The sequence below is a fragment of the Schistosoma haematobium genome, chromosome 2, assembly GCF_000699445.3.
Source record: "Schistosoma haematobium chromosome 2, whole genome shotgun sequence".
Lineage (NCBI taxonomy): Eukaryota > Metazoa > Platyhelminthes > Trematoda > Strigeidida > Schistosomatidae > Schistosoma > Schistosoma haematobium.
In genome coordinates, this window is record NC_067197.1 from 45,631,309 (window position 1) to 45,653,639 (window position 22,331).

General features: G+C 35.7%; 1 protein-coding gene across 1 annotated transcript in view; it reads right to left on the bottom strand.

Annotated features, from left to right (window-relative positions):
• Positions 1 to 22,331, bottom strand: part of MS3_00007105 (uncharacterized protein) — a 36,488-nt gene that overhangs the window by 13,835 nt on the left and 322 nt on the right. Inside the window, exons 2-7 of the mRNA XM_051215360.1 lie at positions 21,900 to 22,148; positions 21,763 to 21,863; positions 20,412 to 20,498; positions 17,350 to 17,450; positions 13,186 to 13,487; positions 11,223 to 11,591 (exon numbers count right to left, since the gene is read on the bottom strand). Of these exons, the coding sequence (XP_051068574.1) occupies positions 11,223 to 11,591; positions 13,186 to 13,487; positions 17,350 to 17,450; positions 20,412 to 20,498; positions 21,763 to 21,863; positions 21,900 to 22,119 (1,180 nt within the window). The 5' untranslated portion in view covers positions 22,120 to 22,148. The remainder of the gene's footprint in view (positions 1 to 11,222; positions 11,592 to 13,185; positions 13,488 to 17,349; positions 17,451 to 20,411; positions 20,499 to 21,762; positions 21,864 to 21,899; positions 22,149 to 22,331) is intronic.

The following is a 22,331-nucleotide window of genomic DNA, read 5'->3' on the forward strand; positions in this document are numbered from 1 at the left end:
GGTAAAACTCCAAACCTGTGACCTAATATGATTGAAATTCCAGTATTTTCACCTGAATACCACTTCTTCATGCATTATCATTTTTATACAATTCATGTATGATCTATTTGGAAAAAGACAGAACTAGGTCGAATAGCAGAAAATTGATTCAACCTTAACAGAGTTGAGAATACGGTACATACATGAAGAATCACATGCATAGTACACCTTAATGATTATATCATCAATGAAATTAGACATTAACACTTCTGGATACCAGCCAGCTCAGTGGTCTAAAGACTAAGCGTTCATAAGTGAAACCGATAGATCTAGGGTTCGAGTCCAGGCGAGCGGGATCGTGAAATCGCAATGCTGAGGAGTCCCGTGCTAGGACGAAACGACCGTCCAGCACTTCCTGGTTTTCCATGGAATATTGAGTTATCAAATTGAGATGATGGAATAAAATATTGATATGATTATGAATCCTAAATTCAACTGATGAATTGAAAACGGTGTGATTTGATGAAATACATATGTTTTTTATCGATCGATAAGAAAAAAACTGTCCATGAATACATAATCAATTTAATCAAGATAAAATTATTGATCAACAGTTACCATGATATTGGATCATTTACATGAAAAAATTTAGACAAACTTACAATTTAACTGAAGAAAGTACATATAACCAATATGGTTATCAGCCAGCTACAACGTAGGACCAGGCACATATATGCATCGATCCAAGTTGTCACACCTCATTAACGTAACAGAATGAACACTGGATTCATAAAAGTAGTTAATTCAGAGGTGGTAATATATAAAAGAAAGATTACATATAAGGATATAGTAGGTTCTACCATGCCAGGCAAGTCGATTGGAGAACGGTAAGACTAAAAGCAGCAACTCAACGTCTGAGGGCGAAGTCGTACTGCTGACTGTAGAGGGGTGTGACAGCAGTAAGATGTTCCCCTCAGACAACCAGCATCTGCAGCGATGCTGCCTTCCCACAAGGAGGGGTGGGGTTAGAAAAGGTCGACCCTAAAAATGTCACACCTCACCTTACCTCACGGATTTCCGTCTCCGGCGGTAAGGCCCTTTGAAGAACGGAGCTAACACATTAAAAACCTTCCCACAATCTCCAGTCAACCTGAATGGCAAGTTAATGTAGGTCCTCCGTTTCTTTAAGAAGTTGAAAAAGCTATAGGAAATCTGAAGCGAGGGAGAGCAGCAGGACCTGACAGGTTTACTCCTGAGATTTTTAAGGATGGTGGTTTAGTATTAGCAGTGAGATTAACTGAGGTCTTAGGTAGAATTTGGGAACTGGACGTAATCCCATCTGACTGGTCTCAATCACTGATTGCGCCAGTCTATAAGAAAGGACAAAAGTCCTCTTGTGAAAATCACAGAGGAATCAGTTTGACTAATATAGTGTCTAAAATATTAGCTTCAATAATACTTCGACGCCTAACCAAAGCTCGTGAAGAGCAGACTAGAGAAAATCAGGCTGGTTTTCGACCTGGACGTGGTTGTATAGATCAGATATTCACACTACGTCAGGTTCTAGAATACAGACATACGTTCAGATGTCCCACAATGGTAGTATTTCTCGACCTTAGGGCGGCATTTGACTCTGTTGATCGTAAGGCTCTATGGCAGTGTTTGTCACTGAAAGGAGTACCAAAGAAGTACATTGACCTTATACAGGCTCTCTACTCGAACACAACCGATAGAGTGAGAGCTTATGGTGAACCGTCATCAGACTTGATTACCTCAAGTGGTGTTCGTCAGGGCTGCCCACTCTCTCCATCCTTGTTCAACTTTGTCGTCGACGTACTTTTAGAGATAACACTTTCCTCGTCTAGATTTCCAGGGGTTGAACTTCTACCGGGAGGTTCACTTGTTGACTTAGAATATGCTGATGACATAGTTTTATTTGGTGAACACGCTGACAAAATGCAGAGTCTTCTGACCACTCCAAGCAACTATGCAAGCATGTTCGGAATGCGATTCTCTCCCTCGAAATGCAAAATGTTGCTTCAGGATTGGGTTGCATTGACACTTGAACTAATGATAGGGAGTGAAGCAATTGAGCGTGTCGATCGCTTCACTTATCTTGGAAGTCTCATCAGCCCTTGTGGTCTGGTGTATGACGAAATCCCAGCACGGATACAGAAGGCTAGACTAGCTTTTACCAACTTGCGTCATTTATGGTGTAGGCGAGATATCCGTCTATCAACCAAAGGACGTGTTTACTGTGCAGCAGTTCGTTCCGTCCTAATTTATGGCAATGGAACATGGCCGGTAAGAGTAGAGGATATTCGTAGGTTACTAGTATTTGATCATAGGTGTCTTCGAAACATTGCTCGTATATCCTGGGACCATCGAGTAAGTAACGCAGTTGTTAGGAAACGGGTACTAGGTAAGGATGGCGAATCAATTGATGACGTAGTGGAACTTCATCAGTTGAGATGGCTGGGACATGTGTTAACGGATATTCAACCACCGACTGCCCCGACGTGCTATGTTCAGTGGTATTGGAGTAGGTTGGAAGAAAGTTAGGTGCGGCCAGACCAAAACATGGCAGAAGTTCATGAAGTCACCGATAAGTGGACTGAGTCATGTTGGTAGGTGTAGACTACCTGGTTGGGGACCGCGAGATGATAGCAACCGATGGTTAGAGACCCTGAATGACATGGCTCAAAATCTTTTGCAATGGCGCAGGTGCATCCACTCCTTGCGTTCTCCCAAATTCTAATCTTCTGAATTCTTCATGTCCCTTATTTTTTTCTTTTTCCAAATTTATTTCACTGTATTATACTCCTCGAATAACATCTTCAAACCCTAATTTTTCTGATTACAGCTTATAATTTTACTGCATCTAGCACAACGGGATTTGAATCGACCACTGCATCTCTGTGCTAATGTAGTGTGGCAGCTCAAGCTGATGTACGTACGTACGAAGTTCTACGTTGTTACTGACTGGCTGAGAGAGTGTATACACCTACGCCATTGTGATTGGTTCTGAGCCATGTCACTCACAGTCTCCAACCATTGGGTTCGATAGTCAAGCGGACTCCAACCAAGTAGTCTCTATCTCCCAACATGGCTCAGACTAGAAGTTAGTAACTTCAAGCACTGATGCCACGTTTGGGTTTGGCCACCACTAACTTTCATTCATCCATCTCTAGCAACAGCCAGCATTGCACGTCGTGGTAATCGGTGTTCAGGCATACGCAACACGTGGCCCAACCATCTCAGTCAATGAAGATTCACAACCTCATCAACTGATTTATCATCATTTCCTAATACCCTGCGTCTAACCTCGCTGTTACTTACCCGGTGATCCCAGAAGATGAGAGCAATATTTCTAAGACATTTATGGTCAAATACTAGCAACTTACGAGTATCTTCTACTCTTAATGGCCATGTTTCGCAGCCATAAAGTAAAACAGAACGAACTGCCACGCAGTATACTCGTCCTTTTATTGATAGACGGATATCTCGCCTTATAGTTATTAGAAAAGAATAATGTACTTTAATTAAATGAGCATTACTTTTTGTGTATCAAACAATGGCTCAGGTAATCGGCCTGTAAATACACATCTAGCTAATCTTCAAAAAGTAACAAAGATTTGTACAGTGTTTATACTGTTAGAAAGGGTATAACTTCGAATTCAACTGTGTAAACTTAGGCACAATTCATAGATTTTATACCTTGCATACCGTATTCCAAAAACCGTTTGTTCGATGCCTTTAAGTGAAGAAATCGTAATAATGATAAAAGAGTCCACTAGTTGATTGTTTTTTTTTCAACAAGGTAGTTTATTCATTTCTATGATAACCACCATTAAGAAATAACGGATGTAGAACTATTGATACAACGCGACCAGCTTGAATATCTGGGCTACCTGTTCCTGTCATCTAAATAATTCAACAAGTTATCTGTTTCCTTGTTTGTTTCAATAGATCATTATGCCTATTAGTTTCATAACCTATTCAGGTGTGTGATGGCTGACAATATGCATCGAAAAGAATGTACATTATATTCAGATGTTGATTCCTGACTTGTTAACATCTAACTAGCGATCAACTCAATGTTTATTATCAGAATCGATTAAGAAATAAGAAACGGAAACTTCTTGTAATACTTTGATACTGAGAATTTGATATTATAAATATATAACCAATCAATAAGTTAGTGTTTGTACAAACTTAATCATTCCGAAATACAATGCATTATCATTTGTAATAAGAGTTATTGGGTTCAAATTTCAGTATAAGCATCAACAATTAGAGGATATGAGGTATATCCACGTGAAGAGTTAGGAACAGAAAGAAACATTGTGACTTGGACTCTGTTACTATTTACAGTTAAAATATGATCATGCTGAGTCATTTAACATAGTATGAGATCTAGCTTATTTTTGACAATCATATCACTTAGAGTGAATATATATTATCTGTTATTAGTATTTCAGGTTTATTAGCAGTATTCGCCTATATGTTGCATACCAGACTGATAACCGATTAAATGTTTGTTTAGATGAATTCCATGTGTGCTGATATGGAGCGACAAGTTGAACGAATGTATATATGTACCAGGTTTGTACACTGCTTAAGACTGACTGTTTGCATGAATATGCATCTCTATTTATTTATTTATTACAACAAATAAATATTGATAAAAAAGGGGACCGAATAAATATGCACCACATAAGTCATTTGATTTGTGTGAGGACTGGGATACTGTCCGGGTGCCCAAACCGAAACAGGTGGTTTTCTTAGGGAGCCACAACCGGAGCCTTCGACCTGAAGGTCTGATCCACAAGGCAGTGGAGCATCGTAAGGAGATGCAGTCCCATAGTAGCCGGTGACCAACGATTTGTTCATACGCCATTTTTTCCATCAGGATCTTGGAACATATGTGCACCATTGGTTTGGAATCAGGGTTTTCCAACCCCTTAGGTGGATCCTGAGTCTCGTACAACCCGACTAAAGCGCCGAACATTCGCTTTTCATCCTTTCAATTTCGTAAACAACAGTAATGCCGCGAGAAGACAGTGAGTAGGACTTCTCTGGAAGTGGCTGTATACGCGTGGCTATGTGAGAGCATTTCGAGAGGGAGACCTAACTTTCCACATCCTCGATCGTGCCAGGTCATTTGGAGGGCTACGGATTGTTAAAGTTTTTATCAATACACTAAGATGAAATCGACAAAAGCAATACCAATAAAGCCGAAAATAATTTTATTTGCTATGTTGATAAGAAAAAACACAGATCGAATCTAGTGTATATACAATATGAAACCAAGTAATAAGAAGTATGAACGTTAAAACTCAAAAAATGTAAACAACCAATAAGTGTTACAAGTCATCATCTATAATTTGCTGAAAAATCTCTTTAGAATTCAAGAAAATTTCCGAATACATTTTTAACCAATTATCATTTATTGGAAACTCCTGAAGAGAAACTAGAAAACAATTTATTATACCAAAAGGGTTCTTGTGGATATTATAGTAATTTCAATGGTTGGGATCATGAGTCAGACGAAGCTAGACCACCTGGAAGCACTAAATAACCGTTTCGTCCTATTGTGCGACTCAGCAGTGCGATCCACAACCCCGCCTCGCGAAATTCGAACCCAGGACTTATCAGCCTCGTGCGTTAGCGCTTAACCATTAGACCACTGAGCCGGCCGGCATCCAACAGTGTTAATGTCTAACTTCAACCAATCCACGAAATTGAGCGACACATCCACCATTGTCTTCAGCGAATTAATATCTCACAACAGACCCGGTTGAACTCCACTGGTCACTGCTTCTCACTAGAACTCCAGGGAAAACTTCTTGAAGCCAGTCCCTAGTGATCAGGTGTTGATTCATATCAGAAGAGTTTTTGTGGGTATTATAGTAATTTCAATGGTTGAGATCATGAGTCAATTGAAGCTAATATGGTTTTATAAATACTCTTATTTTTTAATTCGTTTGTATATTGGTTATTTGAAGAGAACAGTGCTGGGTTCGAGTGCCGAAGTGAACATCAATTTCTAGGTACATCCAGCTGGCAAGTCCCACGTAGAAAGAAAATCGCATCATAAATACTACTGCTAGCCATCATTCATCTCTACTCTTACTTCCAGTGAATTAATTAACCTTCAAAATGAAACCTTTCATATTTTCCGCCTTCTGTCTTCTATTTATGGTACAATAATCGAAGAGTATAAAGGTCTATGAAGCAGTTAAGAAGTCAGTTTCAACACCATTCAATGTGCCCGATGTATCGAGAATTAGCATATCACCGCTCCTACAATCAGTTTTCATACATCACCAAGGATATTTGACGATCCATTACGAGTATCATCGTGTAAATGTAGCTTGAACTTACAAATGACAAAAAACAATAACTGAAAGTTGAATATACTAACAGTTTATTCACTATCCGGCCAAGTTTTTTTACTGTTATTCACAGTTATATAATGTACCCTTGTGAGCCAGGGTTATTTCACATTGGTTTTCAGGAGAAACAGACACCATCCAGACTTTCACGTGACAACCTAAACAGTACAACTCAATCCCATTTCACAGGAGAACCAGACACCATATTGGCTTTAACGCTACAATCTGAATAGTACAGCTCAGTTACACAGGTACCAAACACCCTGGTGGATCATTCGCACCATTCATATACACATTTAAATCGCATGTATAATTATTCCCATCAATGATCACGTGAATCAATTATGCACAGCACGAACAGGCAAAAGTTGACTTATCACGCTTTTACACGACAGTCAAACTCACTGGTGTTAGCAATGACGACATGCCTTACAATGTCCCAATGACAATGGCCCTTGAGAACACTGAAAAGTAACCACCAGTATGAATGAAATCAGTTAACCAGCAAACCAATTTTACGCATAAAACAGACAGAAAAACTTCCCAAAGTAATGTCGAACCAATATCAATGGTGAACCTCTAGTCTCATATGAAACCTTCACCTCTACGTAGCAATAATATATATATATATATATATATATATATATATATATATATATATATATATATATATATATATATATAATCTTGTTACTGTACAAAAAATCTAATATCCTAACAATAGTAAGATTCATTTTTAATTTTAGGGAGAAAAACAAAACAAACTCACGCGACAAACAAAAAGCCCATTCCCTTTCTGTTACCATTACACAGATAGAAAATATACTTCTAATTTTTTTTGGGAAAAAATACACCCACTTCTTACAAAACTATACTATTATTGGTATCATTTCCTTATTCTATGCCCAGTTTTAGAATATGTATATACATACATATACTACTTAAACGTACACACCTCTATATTACGTGTATAGCTACACTTGTATACATATATTCATTGAGAAGTAGACTTATATTATATGATAAACTGTAATCTATTCAAGTATTGATGTATGTTAGTATAAGCGAACTCAAAAAAGATCCTATTCATAACTTTTATTGATTTGATTTTATTACTATAAGCGTTATTATAAGTTATTATGTCTATTTCATTAAGACTAGTCTCCCTGTATTCATGTTCTATAATTTTGCTTTTAATGATTTAGGCATTGTAAAAAGAGTGAAAAGTAGTTGATATTTGTATTTGGAGAACATAAATCAACTAATTAAATTGATAATGAAGATAATAATGACAACAAACAGACTAATTGGAATGCTTCTAGACTTTTATTAACATATTTGTTATTAACATTATAGTCTGAGCTTAAGTATTGAAAGCTGGGAAGCAATAGAGACAATCGTTTCGTCCTAAAATTACAATGTGGTCATCAGTCTACATACATAATTCAACTGGAGATCGGACCAAATCCTTTCTAACATTGTGGTGAATCCTCAACATTACGATCAGTGAGCTGGCATACAGTAGTTTACATGTCGAAATATATTCCTAATACTGTCCTTTTTGTTTATTTTACTTATTTCAACACATAAATATTGGTACAAAGTGGCACCGAATATACCAACACCACACTTCGTCATTCGATTAGTGTAAAGGCTGGAATAACGCACGTGCGCCCAGTAAGAAGCAGGTGGTTTTCTTAGGAAGGGCACACCCGGAGCCTTTGACCTAAAGGTTTAATTCACAAGGTAGTGGAGCAACGTTAGGAGATGCAGTCACATGGTAACCAGTGACCAACAATAGGTTCATACACTCTTTGTTCCCTCTGGACCCTGCAACCCATGGGTTTTACAACTCCCCTAGGTGGATGCTCCATATCCACCACAACCCGGTTAAAGTGCCGGACATTAAATTTTCGTCTTCTCGAAAAGGCAGTGAGTGAGTAGTACTTCCCTGTCAGTGGCTGTATACTCGTGTCCATATAAGAGCATTTCGAGAGAGAGAGAGAGAGCGAACTCTCCCCACTCTCGGCCGTATCAACATTTGTTTTTATTTAAAAATAACCAACTGATGAATTTAATAGTGATAAATGGACGAAATTCTAGAAAATGATTAATTTATGATTTGATATGGTTTCAAATATTTAAGAGACTCATACACATTGTCAGTGCTAATAATTCGCCAATATAACGAGTACAAAATGACTGAATTACAACGTTAGGGGCAAGCAGATCAAGTGCATAATTTACAAGCTATATACTTAAAAGCAATAGATAACAAGGTTTCATTAGCTAATGGCCTTATTAAATATTTAGCAACCCCATCTCTATCCTTGGCCAGTTAATTATCAACCAACATATTACTCTTAATGAAATTAATAGTAGAAAAAAGAAATAGATTCAAAACAATGAAAAGAGAAGTGTTAAATTATATGCGTCCTGTTGTTCATAGATATAAAGAATGAATGCAACTACCCCATCAAGTTTACGAACTATTGATTAGGCTTATTAAATGGAAACCAATCAGAAATTTAGTACCTCTTTACAAGAGTCGGACTAGTAGTTAGTGTATTCATGGGTTAATTCCATAACTTGGTTTGATTACCCTTACGTTTATTCTAACCAGATTTCGTTAGCCACTGGTTTAGTCGAGATGATGAAAAGTGAAGTAATCAACGAGTTCTGTCAATCCATACCCGATGATTATTCTAAGCGTTAAAAAAGGGGGATATACATGTATACACATTGTAAAACACTTTATATTTCTCTTTTACAGGTTAAGACCCAGCTATTCCTATTGCTTAGTATTCTCGGACACCGATTCACTCGACAAGTCCCCAAATCAGAACACGGTTGAACAGGAAAGAGATTATATTCCAAATAACAAGGTTAGATGGAAGTAAGAAGCAAGTAAGAAGTACAATAGCGAAAACGTTAGTATATTTATAGTTTTTACATGAGAAGATTCTAGAGTATTCTCCAAGTATCGGCTAGTGTTGATTGGATAAGAATTAGCCAATCAGCGTGCACCAAAGCGATCGTGCATTAAGCATACTTTAATCCAGTCTATGTCCCGCTAACACCTAGTTACAATCGCAAACTCTGACAATCAAACCAATTTACGGTCAATGAAACACAGGAAAGATTTACTTCTAAATCATTATATATTAGTAACCCTTGATAAATATCCATTATGAATATGAAAAGTTTATATTGATGTTAACCTTTTTTCTCTTTCTATTTTCCATTGCTATGATCAAAACAATTTTTCCACTTAAAAAAATAATAATAATTAACTGATCGGACAAAGTGAATGAGAAACATGAATCGATTAATAAAATGTAGGAGGGGAGGAAAATGAAAAATGCGACAGTAACAATAATATAAGTCAGTCAGTAACAACGTAGAACTTCGTACGTACGTACATCAGTTCGAGTTGCCACACCACATTAGCACAGAGATGCAGTTGTTGATTCAAATCCCATAGTGGTAGAGGTAGTAAGAGTATAATCAGCAATCAGAAAGATTAGGGTTTGGAGATGTTATTCAAGGAGTATAATACAGTGAAATAAATTTGGAAAACAAAAAACAAGGGACACAAAGAATTCGGAAGATTAGAATTTAGGAGAACATAAAGGGTGTATACACCTGCGCCATTGCAAACGATTTTCAGCCATGTCATTCAGGGTCTCTAACCATCGGTTGCTATCGTCTCGCGGTCCCCAACCAGGTAGTCTACACCTACCAACATGACTCAGTCCACTTGTCAGTGACTTCACGAACTTGTGCCATGTTTTGGTCTGGCCGCCCCTAACTTTCTTCCAACCTACTCCTATACCATTGAAGTATAAGTATATAAGTAGTATGCAACTAATATAAAAAATTTGATGGTTGCTATTCAATGAAATGAATTAAAATTTAATAACTCCATGTAATTTTCAAATTGTTTACACATATTTGAAAAGAAGTTATTTAATTCATTTCAAGGGATTTTATGAAGTTTTATTTAATTTGTAGGTACTATTTCTCATAGATTGATCATCAGTTAAGGTATCAATGGAAAATAAAAAGCAATGAACAGTTGTTTCGTCTTAGTATGAAAATTCTCACAACCTAAGGACCATTGGTTCGACCCGTGGTTGGGTTGCCGATGCTCACTGTTAATGAATCCCATATTAGGATGAAACATCTGTCTGGTGTTTTTACCAGTATCCTGAAGTCAATTTTTGACAATCGCAACTTACAAATGTAATTCGTTTGCTAGACACAAGGTTTATTATACTCAGTTTTGAGCAACAAAAATTTGTGATGTGAAATGTTTAGGTCAGTGTTACAATTTATTGGACTAATAAAACTGAAGTGATGTTGAATTTAAAAATGAAGTCTATCGATTGAAAATTATATCCTTTAACCAGTAAAACCACTACTTTGTTTCCGAAATCCGATTCACTTACAAAAGCTTAAGAGTGGATATGTATCACTAATATCTTCTGAGAGATATAAGTCAATTATAACGCTTCAAGATTGACTACAATTGTGCAAGTTCTTTAAAAAGAAACTATAGTGACGGACCAATGTGTTGTTATTCCTCTCACAGTTCAACCAATAGTTTACATGCTCTTCCTTCTCCGTAACCGTTTCTATTTGGGCAGCATCATTGGCTTTTAAAGCTAAGATCATAAACATTTACCAGGTACGTGAGTTGCATCAGTTCATAAGTATACTTCAATAGAAATAAGTTTATTCACATATCCTTTTCCCCAAAATCTTAATCATAATTCACTAGAATTGTCCTATATGTACTTACAAAAATCCAGCAAAATGAAAATAATAGTTGTAAAGACTTACCAATTACCGTGATCATCCACATCATAATCACGGTAAATATACCAATCCAAAAACAGCACATCAAGAAAGATAGCCAATGAGAAGCAGGTATTTGTCGCCATCTTGTCTTACGTACATCTGGTACAGTTAAGCATAAAGCACAGCGTAATGGCCATAAAAATGCACAAAATGCATAACGAATTTTACCGCGTACACCTTCACGACCGGGTAATTTGAGCGGAGCAAAACAAGTATCAAACCATGACTCAATAGAATCACCTGAACGAACTTGTGTTTCAACATCATCCAACTTAGTGGTGTTGGTATCACGGTGTGATTGTTGGTCGACTAGACCGCTACCAATAATTTCAAATTTCTCTGTTGTATAGTCTAAATAAGAAGAAACAATAACAGAGAAAAGATTATTGCTTTTTTTACATTTATAAAATCCTAAGAGAGATGTTGAGGACTTTTTAAACGAAAGCAACTGAGGTTTAAGAAAGGTATACTGAAGTGTATTCAGTGAAAAGGCTTCCGAAGAACTGATTGACGTGCAAAGTTTTTATCAAAGGTAAATACCAGTTAGACTCATTAAAAGAAAAATCAAAACACACCAAAAGCACCTATTTCTCATCAACTCAACTGAATGATGATGTCATGTTCACTGGTAGACATGAAAATGTTGAAAGAATCTATTTCACCGACCAGTGATCGGTGTAGTAGATTTGTATTGGAATGAAATATAATGAGTCTTCAGTAGTCCTGTGATAGAAAAACTGTTTAAATTGATTGATTACTGAAAAGTTGATTGTCATATTTGTCCAGTCAGTCAGCTACAACGTGGGATCAGGCACATATGTGCATCAATCCAAGTTGCCACACCTCACTCATTAGCACAACAACATGAACACCAAATCTATAAAACTGCTTACATCAATGGTAGTAATATATAAAAGAAAGATTATGTATAAAGATATAATACAAGAAGAAAATATCAGTTCGCAGAAAGAAAGATATGAAGCAATTTTAAACGAAGACAAAGAGTGTATACATACACGCCATTACGATCGATTCTGAAAAGTGTCACTCACAGTCTCCAACCATTCGTTACCATAGTCAAGCGGATCTCAATCAAGTAATTTGCATCTATTAACATGGCTCAGAATACAAGTTAATAACGTTATGGATCAACGACACGTTTTTGATTTGGTCGCCACTAACTTTCTTCCAACCATTCCCAACACCAGTCAGCATTAAGCGTTGTGGTAATCAGTGTTTAGGCATAGGTAACACAGGGCCCAACCATCTCAGTCGATGAAAATTTACAACCTCATCGACTGATTTACCATCATTCCTAATACCCTACGCGTCTAACCTCACTATTAATCACCCGGTGATCCCAGAAGATGCGAGAAATGTTTCTAAGACATCTGTGATCAAATACTAGTAGCTTACGAGTATCTTCTACTCTCAGTGGCCACGTTTCGCAGCCGTAAATTAGAACAGAACGATATGCTGCACACTATACTTGTCCCATAATTGATAGGCCAATATATCGCCTCCGCCATAGGTGACATAAGTTGGCAAAAGTCAAATGAGCTTTCGGAATCCGAGCAGAGATTTTGTCAGACACATCCCCGTACTTTTTTCCGCTGTATCAATCGTCGGTTAGAGCATGGAATCAACATTTCAAGTTTATTTTGTCTTTTCAATAATAAGGATGGGCCTTAGTTATCGGTCATTTGGGGGTATAGTACAAGTTTGTCTATTGTTAGTTTGATATTTCGATTTACGTAGCAACAGTTGGGTTATAAAAAGCACCGTAACCAAACGAACATTTATACTCAATCTCTTATTGTTTAAAGTTGTGAATTATCTAAGTTTCTAATCTATTAAAGATAATTTTCGAAGAGAAAAAAAATCTTTGATTTATCTTTGGGTTTATAATTTTTATGAAGAAAAAAAACAGTAAACAAATAGTAACCTGGTTTTTCTGACGAAAAATTATCTTCATCCCCTTCAAAACGTTTATAGCCTGTTTTAATATTCGATGGTTCATGACAAATTGGATTAGGCAATAATGATTTATTGTCAATATCAAAATGTCCAAATGCACCGCTATGTTGTTGAATTTGATCAGGAATTCCTTGATCTGAATGTATTGCACGTGGACAGAATGTTGGATGTTCACGACACCAAATACGCCAAAATGCATCAATACGTGGATTATAGTACATTAATAATACATATAATCCATAGACAATAATAAGTATTCCTGACTCATACCTGTTTCATAACAATAATAGTTAATAATTAGTAATAATAATAGTAATAATAATAATAATACAGAAGGGGAATAATGAAGACGGTCGATGTAGCCTGATACTATACATTACATTCAAAAGGATTGGGGGATAGCATCTCCTAACTGTAACAGATGAACCTGATGTGACAGTTTGGACTACATATCATGATAAAACAATCGAGATATATTGGCTGAAACACATTTTTCAATCCTATCATACCAGGTACGTCGGTTGAAGAGTAGTTGGATTAGAAGCAGCGAACTCAACGTTCAAGGCCAAAGTCGTATGACTAACTATACAGGGATATGATCGCAGTAACGCAGTCCCCTCGGATGACCAGCATTCCCAGTGATGGTGTCTTTTCACAACGAAAGAAGAGTTAAAAAGATCGACCCCAGAAATAACACATATCATCTTACCAAACGGTTCCCCAAGGGTAATATCTTATATGTACAGAGCTAACACATCTAAAGCTATTTACAAAAAGGATGTATGAATGGCGCCAAGTGATTGTTCCGTGGACACTGCCATCAAGCTTCCGAGTTATTAAGACCATGTCTAACCTAGCTTCTTTTGTACGTTTATCGCTCTTATATCTTGGACAGTGCTCGAGATCACCTTGAGAGAGTAATAGTAATATTGAAGTGCACCAGTACCTACAGACGATAATAACAGGGTTTTTTAAGTATGGAGACCGTTACAGTTGATTTATTTACTGATATATATGTAAGGGTATATTTGGATGATACAATATGTATTGAAATAATAGAAGAAAATCTCACACCTAGTATATAATAGCTAACGTTTTGAAAACCAGAGAATTCATATTTCATTTAAGCTAATTGGATTTATAATCATTTGGAATAAGTTGTTAAGTGTTTTAATTAATAAGAAAAAGATTGCTTAATTTGATCATAAGAACACAATAATTAATCAGTAAGTATTCTTTTGAATACGATCAACTTTTATGCAGCACAATAAACCAAGACATCTAAACTAATCCCTGATCAAAGATAAAGAGACTTCAAGTAATGAATATTACAAGTCCTTTGCTAAAATAAGCAAAAAGTACTGTCGTCTGATTTTATTTATTTATTTGAACACATAAATAATGGTACAAACGACCGCCGAATAAATATGCGCCACACAAGTCACTTGATTTATGTGAGGACTGGGATACTGCTCGGGTTCCCAAACCGAAACAGGTGGTTTTCTTAGGGAGCCACACTCGGAGCCTTCGACCTAAAGGTCTGATCCACAAGACAGTGGAGCATCGTAAGGAGATGCAGTCCCATAGTAGCCGATGACTATTAATTGATTCATACACCATTTGTTCCTTCATGAAACTGGAGACCATGTGTACCATTGATTTGGAATGGGGGTTTTCCAACTACCCTAGGTGGATTCTCTGTGTCCACTAACCCGGTTAAAGCGCCGAGAATTCGCTTTTCGTCCTACTAATCTCGTAAAAAACAGTAATGCCGTGAATAGGACTTCCTTGGTAGTGGCCGTATACGCATGGCCACGTGAGGACATTTCGAGAGGGAGAGCTGACTCTCCCCACCCTCGACCGTACCAGGGCAGTTGGGGGCTCGTCTGATTTATTTTTCGCTGATACTGATGAGAAATTAAATACTGTTGCATATAACCATTAACTCAATAAATTAAAGAACTCGACAAGTTATCACTGATATTGCCTACGATGATCTTGGAAAAAGCAGTATGTCATGGATCTAAAACATTTACTACAGGTATAGAACATAATTACGAGGACAAGTCTTAGTACGCATTTCGCAGGCAAAACATTTCATAACATATTTTTACCGAACATAAACCAAATTCTATCAGTTTTTTTCTGATATGAGGAATTCTAATTAATACAATTGAGCGTAAAACTGATTCACCATGTGAAGTCAATTCACTAATAGTCGTAAGGTCAATCTTATCTTTTGAACTACGTAGTTGGCTACTGATCCTAAAATGAACATCCTATAATTTTCTGCCATATATTCAAAAGAGCTCAGATAAAAATTTGAAAGTACATAAATCAGTTCTAGAAAGTCATAATCTCGGATCAATTAAAATGAATGAGACATTTGTAAAATGAATCGCTAAACTATAAAATAGGAAAGAGATATAACAAAAATGGATGAAATTATTGATTGATGAATTGAGTCACATTTGAAACTAACGCACTCGTTTTACATAAACATCTACATGAACCTATGATTTTACAGAATCACTAATAACAAGATAACTGATAAAATTCATTTTTGAGCTGTGAAATATCAGTTATGTTTTATACGTTGAAAATAAACCGGGAAATTTACTGAAATTATAATTGAATCAAGTAAGCTGAGATACATTGAAATGTCTGAAATGATAAGTTAAGTAAGCTAGACAGTTCAGTTCAAGATCAACTGGTAAAAGTGAGATGCCAGTGATCAAGATCCAGTTTAACCTTCTAAGGAATAAGTTATGCATGTTTTCAATTGGGATTAATTTGCCGAAGCTTCTGAATCACTTTCGTTATTCTAACTCAAACATGTATATCAGTAACACACTTGAACGGTCACAGATCATAACATTGGACTAATCTCATTAGGCTAATTGAACTGAACAAAATAAACAAATAACGTGTTACTCCAAGTTGCCATATCAAAACAACACAAACAGATGAAATTAAAATGAGTAACATAGAAGCTGTAATAACTGTATTAGAAATGATAGTTAGAAAAACTAAATATTAAGAATATGGGTCGATAAGACAGGATGAAAAGGTATGTAAGAAGGAATACTGGAATTTGAGATCTAAGAGAAGACAACGAGTGAGTGTATCTTGGCTACTGTAATCAATTTTGAGTTGTGACATCGAAATAGATAGTGTATTTGAACTCATTTTTAAGTGTTGAACTCTAAAACATCTTAAAAACAATCTTATTATATAGAAGATATGATTTACATTCATTTCATTGCATAAATCTCCTAATCTTAAGATGGTGGATAAGATTTGCAGATCAGGTGGATGATTTTGATGGAATTTTGTTCTGAGCCGGTCGTGGAGCTTTCATGTTTCTTCTGAACGACACCATCAGCACAAACTTCGGGTAATAGTGAAGTGTTCGAATTTCTCGACATATGCATAATTATGCACAAACATAGGGACAAAAATCAAACCAATGGGAGATACAACCAAAACAAAGGAGTAAACAATGGCAGGTTTAAGGTCAGGAAGAACCAATCGACAACGAAGTGCACAGTACAAGCTTTAAACCATATGTGGAGAAATGAGAACACATCACTTCTATCTGAAGTTTGTGTTGATGATGTCGTTCAGAAGAAAGATGAAAGCTTCACGACCAAACCATCCAGCTCAGAGAACAAAACTCCATCAAAACCCCCTAATCTCTACAATATTAAATTAATAAATTACAGTATAGGAAGAAAGTAAATTTAAAGTCACTGACAATCAAATAGTCTGTATTGAATGATGATACTCATAGAAATAATAGTCAACAAAATTCAACCGAGTTATTTATTTATAAGGAGAGGGTTTACCATATCTAAACTTTGAAAGTAAAACTGATCGAACGACAATGACAAATTAACTTAAAATGAAGAAAAACGAGTCAGTGGAAAGCTTTATTGCACGAGTCTACAAAAACACAAACATACACACATGTACATATACTCAAATCTGCAGGGAAAGAAAACAGTATCTCTATCCTACAACATTCACTAATCCTGAACATAATTAATGAAATACGATGGCAGAAATTCAATAAAAAATATCAGTTCGTTTCATATCAAGAAGAAATAAGAGAAAAAAAACCTTGACTTACCAATAGACTAATTCGTCATAAATAACCAATGCCAAGAGTATGATAGATAATAGATAAACAGCGGAATCACGCACCAACGGCCACCAATTAAGATAAATCACCTATGAAGTAAACAAGGACAACAAAGCCGAACATATACATATTTATAATACAAGCTTGTTTCGGTAAGAAATATAAATGGAAACGAGAATGTTATGATTGAAGTAAGTCAATCAAAAACGAACAGACCAGTAACTAACAGATTTGATTATAACGTTCTCTGATAAATATCTCAACAAAGAAATATAATTTTAATGGTTGAGATCATGTGTCAACTGAAGCTAGACCACCATGGAAAACCTGGAAACACTTGTCTTGGGTTTGAATTTCGCGAGACGGGATCATGGATGCGCACTGCTGATGAGTCCCACAATAGAACGAAACGGCCATCCAGTGCATCCAGGTTTTCGATAGTGGTCTAGCTTCAATTGGCTCATGATTTCAACTATTAAAATTACTATAATATCCACAAAATCCCATCTGATACTAAAAGAATATAAACCAGATGATGAAAACGAAGATTTTTAAACATCAAGCCTTTCGAAGGCTTTTCCTTGTGTTAAGCAATTACCAAGCCGAAAGTATCAATGACTGTGTTAGAAAGAGGTAGGTTGGCTTTCGTAATATCATTAAAAATATATATATGAATTGAAATATTGAATTTTTTAAGGTGACATTATAGATGCCATACGAGTGACGTTTTAAATTAGAACAAAATTGTTGACCAGTACTCCAATCAAGTTATTAAAACTCCTATAAGAAGTATGACTTAACAAAAATGTCAAAATTATTCGTATTATGTATTTGCTTTTATGAAAGCGATTCATTGACTGTAGTGAAAACAGAATGGAAAGAACTTGAAATCATGTATACAATCTGACGATCAAATATTGGGCTTGATATCGATGAAATTACAAACCCTATAGGTCTTGAAACTAGCTAGTCTAGTGTCCAATATGTGGAATTCAATCTGCACATGACCATATACAAACTACGATATGATAGGCTTTATGTGCGACCAATTTCCACCTAAATGTCAAAGACTGCATTATTATATCCACTGTTTTTTTGATCACATGATGTCATATATGTTTGATCAGGTCTATCGCTTATATCGCATTAAGTATTTTATGTAAATGTAAACACATAAAACAATACAATCCCAAAGTTACCAGTAGTATAGGGCAATGGATATATTAAATAATACGAATGTAACACAGAAGAACATCTTAGTGCAAGCCGAAAAGAAAGAGTCATGATAACTAACCAATTTCATTAACAGATCTGAACAGATATAATTACTCAAATGGAAATGAGGAATATTTGCACATGATGGATTTATCGACGTTTGTAATGTGAAGCTTAATGGTCATTTTATTAATAACACCTTGAAAACAGTTAATAAATGTATTAGTCTGATGATATTATGGTTTTATATACAAATAGACGTATTGAGTAGGTTCCGTCATTTATACCACTTAGAAGTTAATTCAACATACTTATTCTCACAAAATTCAAGTTATAACGAAACTAACGTCGTTTGGCGCTCTAATTTGCATAGCAGTATTGTTAGTTTCTACATCGAAGAAATACTTATTATTCTACTGTCTATTACTCAAAACAACACGGTCTTTTAAAGACACCTGAAATGCTGACATAAAAAATTTTCATACGATGTAATCTCTTGATAGATTTAGATAAAGCAAGAGAAATATTTGAACGACAAAATCAATTGGTCCCATTTCAAGGCTGCTCATCAGCTGTAAACAGCCTACAATTAAAAACAGTAGTATAAACGAAGGTTTGACATATTTTAGTTAGTGAAGTTGATATGGATGTTTGGAACGAAACATAGAATCATAATAAGAGGAAGAGGACACGAGATATCAAATATATTCAATACCGATGAGTAAATAGTCATTCTGAGTAAAGGATGGGGGGTTATAGTTACTAATATTCACAATAAAAATAGTGAATAATAGGATAACTAACCGGTATAACTGTGACCAACATCAAGTTGATAAACGGAGACAAACAAAACCATGTAGGAGCTAAAAACTATTTGACTACAATCATAATCACTACGACAAATATTTGTTATTCCATCACGATTATGCAATTCTTCATTGTAACCCTGCCCTATAGTTGAGATGACTAAATATTTTTAACACAGATAAGCACTAATCATGACTTTAATTACATAGTTTGTGTCCTATTTCTTCAAATAAGATTTCCTATCTCGTTTCGAACATCCAACATGAACTTCACCAAATAAAAGGTGCTAAACCTTTGCAAATAGAAAATTTGTATTTTCCACATTAAATATATCATGGTGGTAATGGTGATGTCTGTCAACTTATTGGGGGTTGTGCGACCCAGGTATAAACAATAACCTTTGTAACAGACTGGCCTATGACAACAAAATATAAATTTTGAGATCATGAATTGATCAGTGTTCGACCACCATCGAAAACCTAAAAGCACTGGAGGTTAAGCATTTGTGCACGAGGCCGAAGGTCCTGGGTTCGAATCCCGCGTGCTGAATCGTGGATTTGCACTGCTAAGGAGCACCATACCAGGACGGAACGGCCGTCCAGTGCTTCCAAATTTTCAATGGTGGTCTAACATTTATCGACTCGTGATCTGAATAAAAACTCAACAATCTCCACAACCCTGTACTGATAAAATACAAATCACCGAACACATTTGTTGAAGATTTAACTATAAAAAAATCTGGAAAGATTATAGAAAACCCTATTTAATTTTCTTGCAATACTAGCAAAATGTGACTCTAGATTTACTCAATACACTTTAAACAAAAATAATTCAAACACTCAGACACGGTGATTTGCTGAGGAACGTATTCAGGCACAATAGAATTAAGGGGTAATACTCAAAAATATTAGCTTGTAGTCTAACATTTATCATCGATCTCATACATGTCATATTTATTATAGAATTAAAATGAACCGGACGCACAAAAAGATTAACATGAGTACACGTTAAATATAAAAAAACAATACCTGTTTTGCGAAGAGCGCACTAACACTGACAACCAACATTATGTTGAAGTCAGCTGAACCCACAACAGCTCCAAGACCGATATCATCCTGTCGAAAGTATAAAAAACATAAGATTAAAGAGTATTGTGTAAACGAATCTCTGTATTTAGACAAGATATGGATATGGATTTATTGTCGGTCAAACAATCCTTTAGAGAAATAGTAAATGGTATGTTGACTTAATTATAAGAATGAAAATTACAGGAAAATCTACCCGAAACGACAAGAAAAAACAATGAAAACCTTAATATAACTTGAGTAACACAAAACAATAGAGTAGACATATGCACCAATCGATTATAGATTATTAGTGGTTAAATGCACGATTTGACCGCAGCTATTATAAAATTTATGTCAAGTGATGAATTGCTAACCTACAATCACCACCGAATAGGCGAAAGTGTGAGATGAACTGTCACTATACGAATTGAGGTTTTAATATATTAACAAGACTTCTAAAACACCTTCATCTCAAGAACTATGCTAAGGATACACTATGAAACCACAGACAATCACGACTTACAAGAAACTACTCGCATAATGGCTGGTGTACAGTGAGATAAAAATTGTAATTAATAAGCATAAGACTCTGAAATATGTCATCAAATTAAACGAATATTCAGGAGATTCGTAAGCACCAAACTCATGTAATCAACCAACCAGAATCTTTTTCTGAATAACATTTATATAGACTGACATGAAAACTGCAGCTACAGAAAAAAGTGAAGAGAATCCTAGTTTGAATGCTCCTTCACAACTTCTAAAAAATTAGTAAGAGTACCACGTTTAGACTTTACGAACTATGCACCGAATAAAATATATTTCTCAAGATTTCTTGTTAATTTATGGTTATTTCCCTTGAATTGCAGTAAAACGTTTAATTGATTGATAAATGAAAGCTAAATTAAATGAAACCTCATGGTGAGATTTTTAATTCATGTTTGTTGTAATCACATTCCATGTCTGGGTCTAATAGATTAAACATGAGAAAGTAGATAATCTTTAATGAAAATGTTATGGAATTAAGGATGTTTCGAATAATAATATTAGAGGCAGCACATTCATTCACTTGAGACCGATCTCATAAAGTCCAACAAACTAATTTTTCACGTAAAAAACTAGGATCCATTGGTAGTAAACAAAAACCATCATGTTTGCAAATACGACTACAGAGAATGTACATTACCAAGTACTGAGACCACTTGCCTAGTCCGTTTTTAAGTGACTATTCCAAAATCAGTCATGCAGAAACAATAGGATGACGATCGCAAGGTATGTCTCATGACTAGTCACAAATATTCCAATTACTCACTTTTGCAATAAATACTCCAACTAAGGTAGTTGCCAACTCGGGAGCAGAACTTCCAGCAGCCATAAAAGTAGCCCCAGCAACATCAGGCTGAAGGTGCAAAACTATAAAGTACAGGTAACGTGAAAAATTAAACAAACCTTCACAAATCCTCTCCAGACAAGGAATGAAATATTCATCACAAAGTAGTGCAAGACCAATGAACATATAAATTGAGACAACCAGGTGGATTATAACGGCTCCATATTGCCTTTGGGACTGTGTAAAAATGTCCCGTGGGAAATTTTCGATTGCTAAAGGCGTACAATTTAATGATGGGTGTGGACGCACAACTTGTATCCCCATCAACTTCCTGTTCATCCAAGAACCACTTTGGTCATTTCGGTCAACTGAAGGATCAAAAGTTGAATATAACAGATGCTTGTCATAATTCGGAGAGCTTGAACTAGCTACACGAAAATAATGTGAACCAATTTTTGTTACAAGGAACACAAAATACAATCCCAAGAAAAACAATTTGCGCATTGAAATTTTTTTCGTGGATAGCATAATTCAGGAAATATTAAAAAACA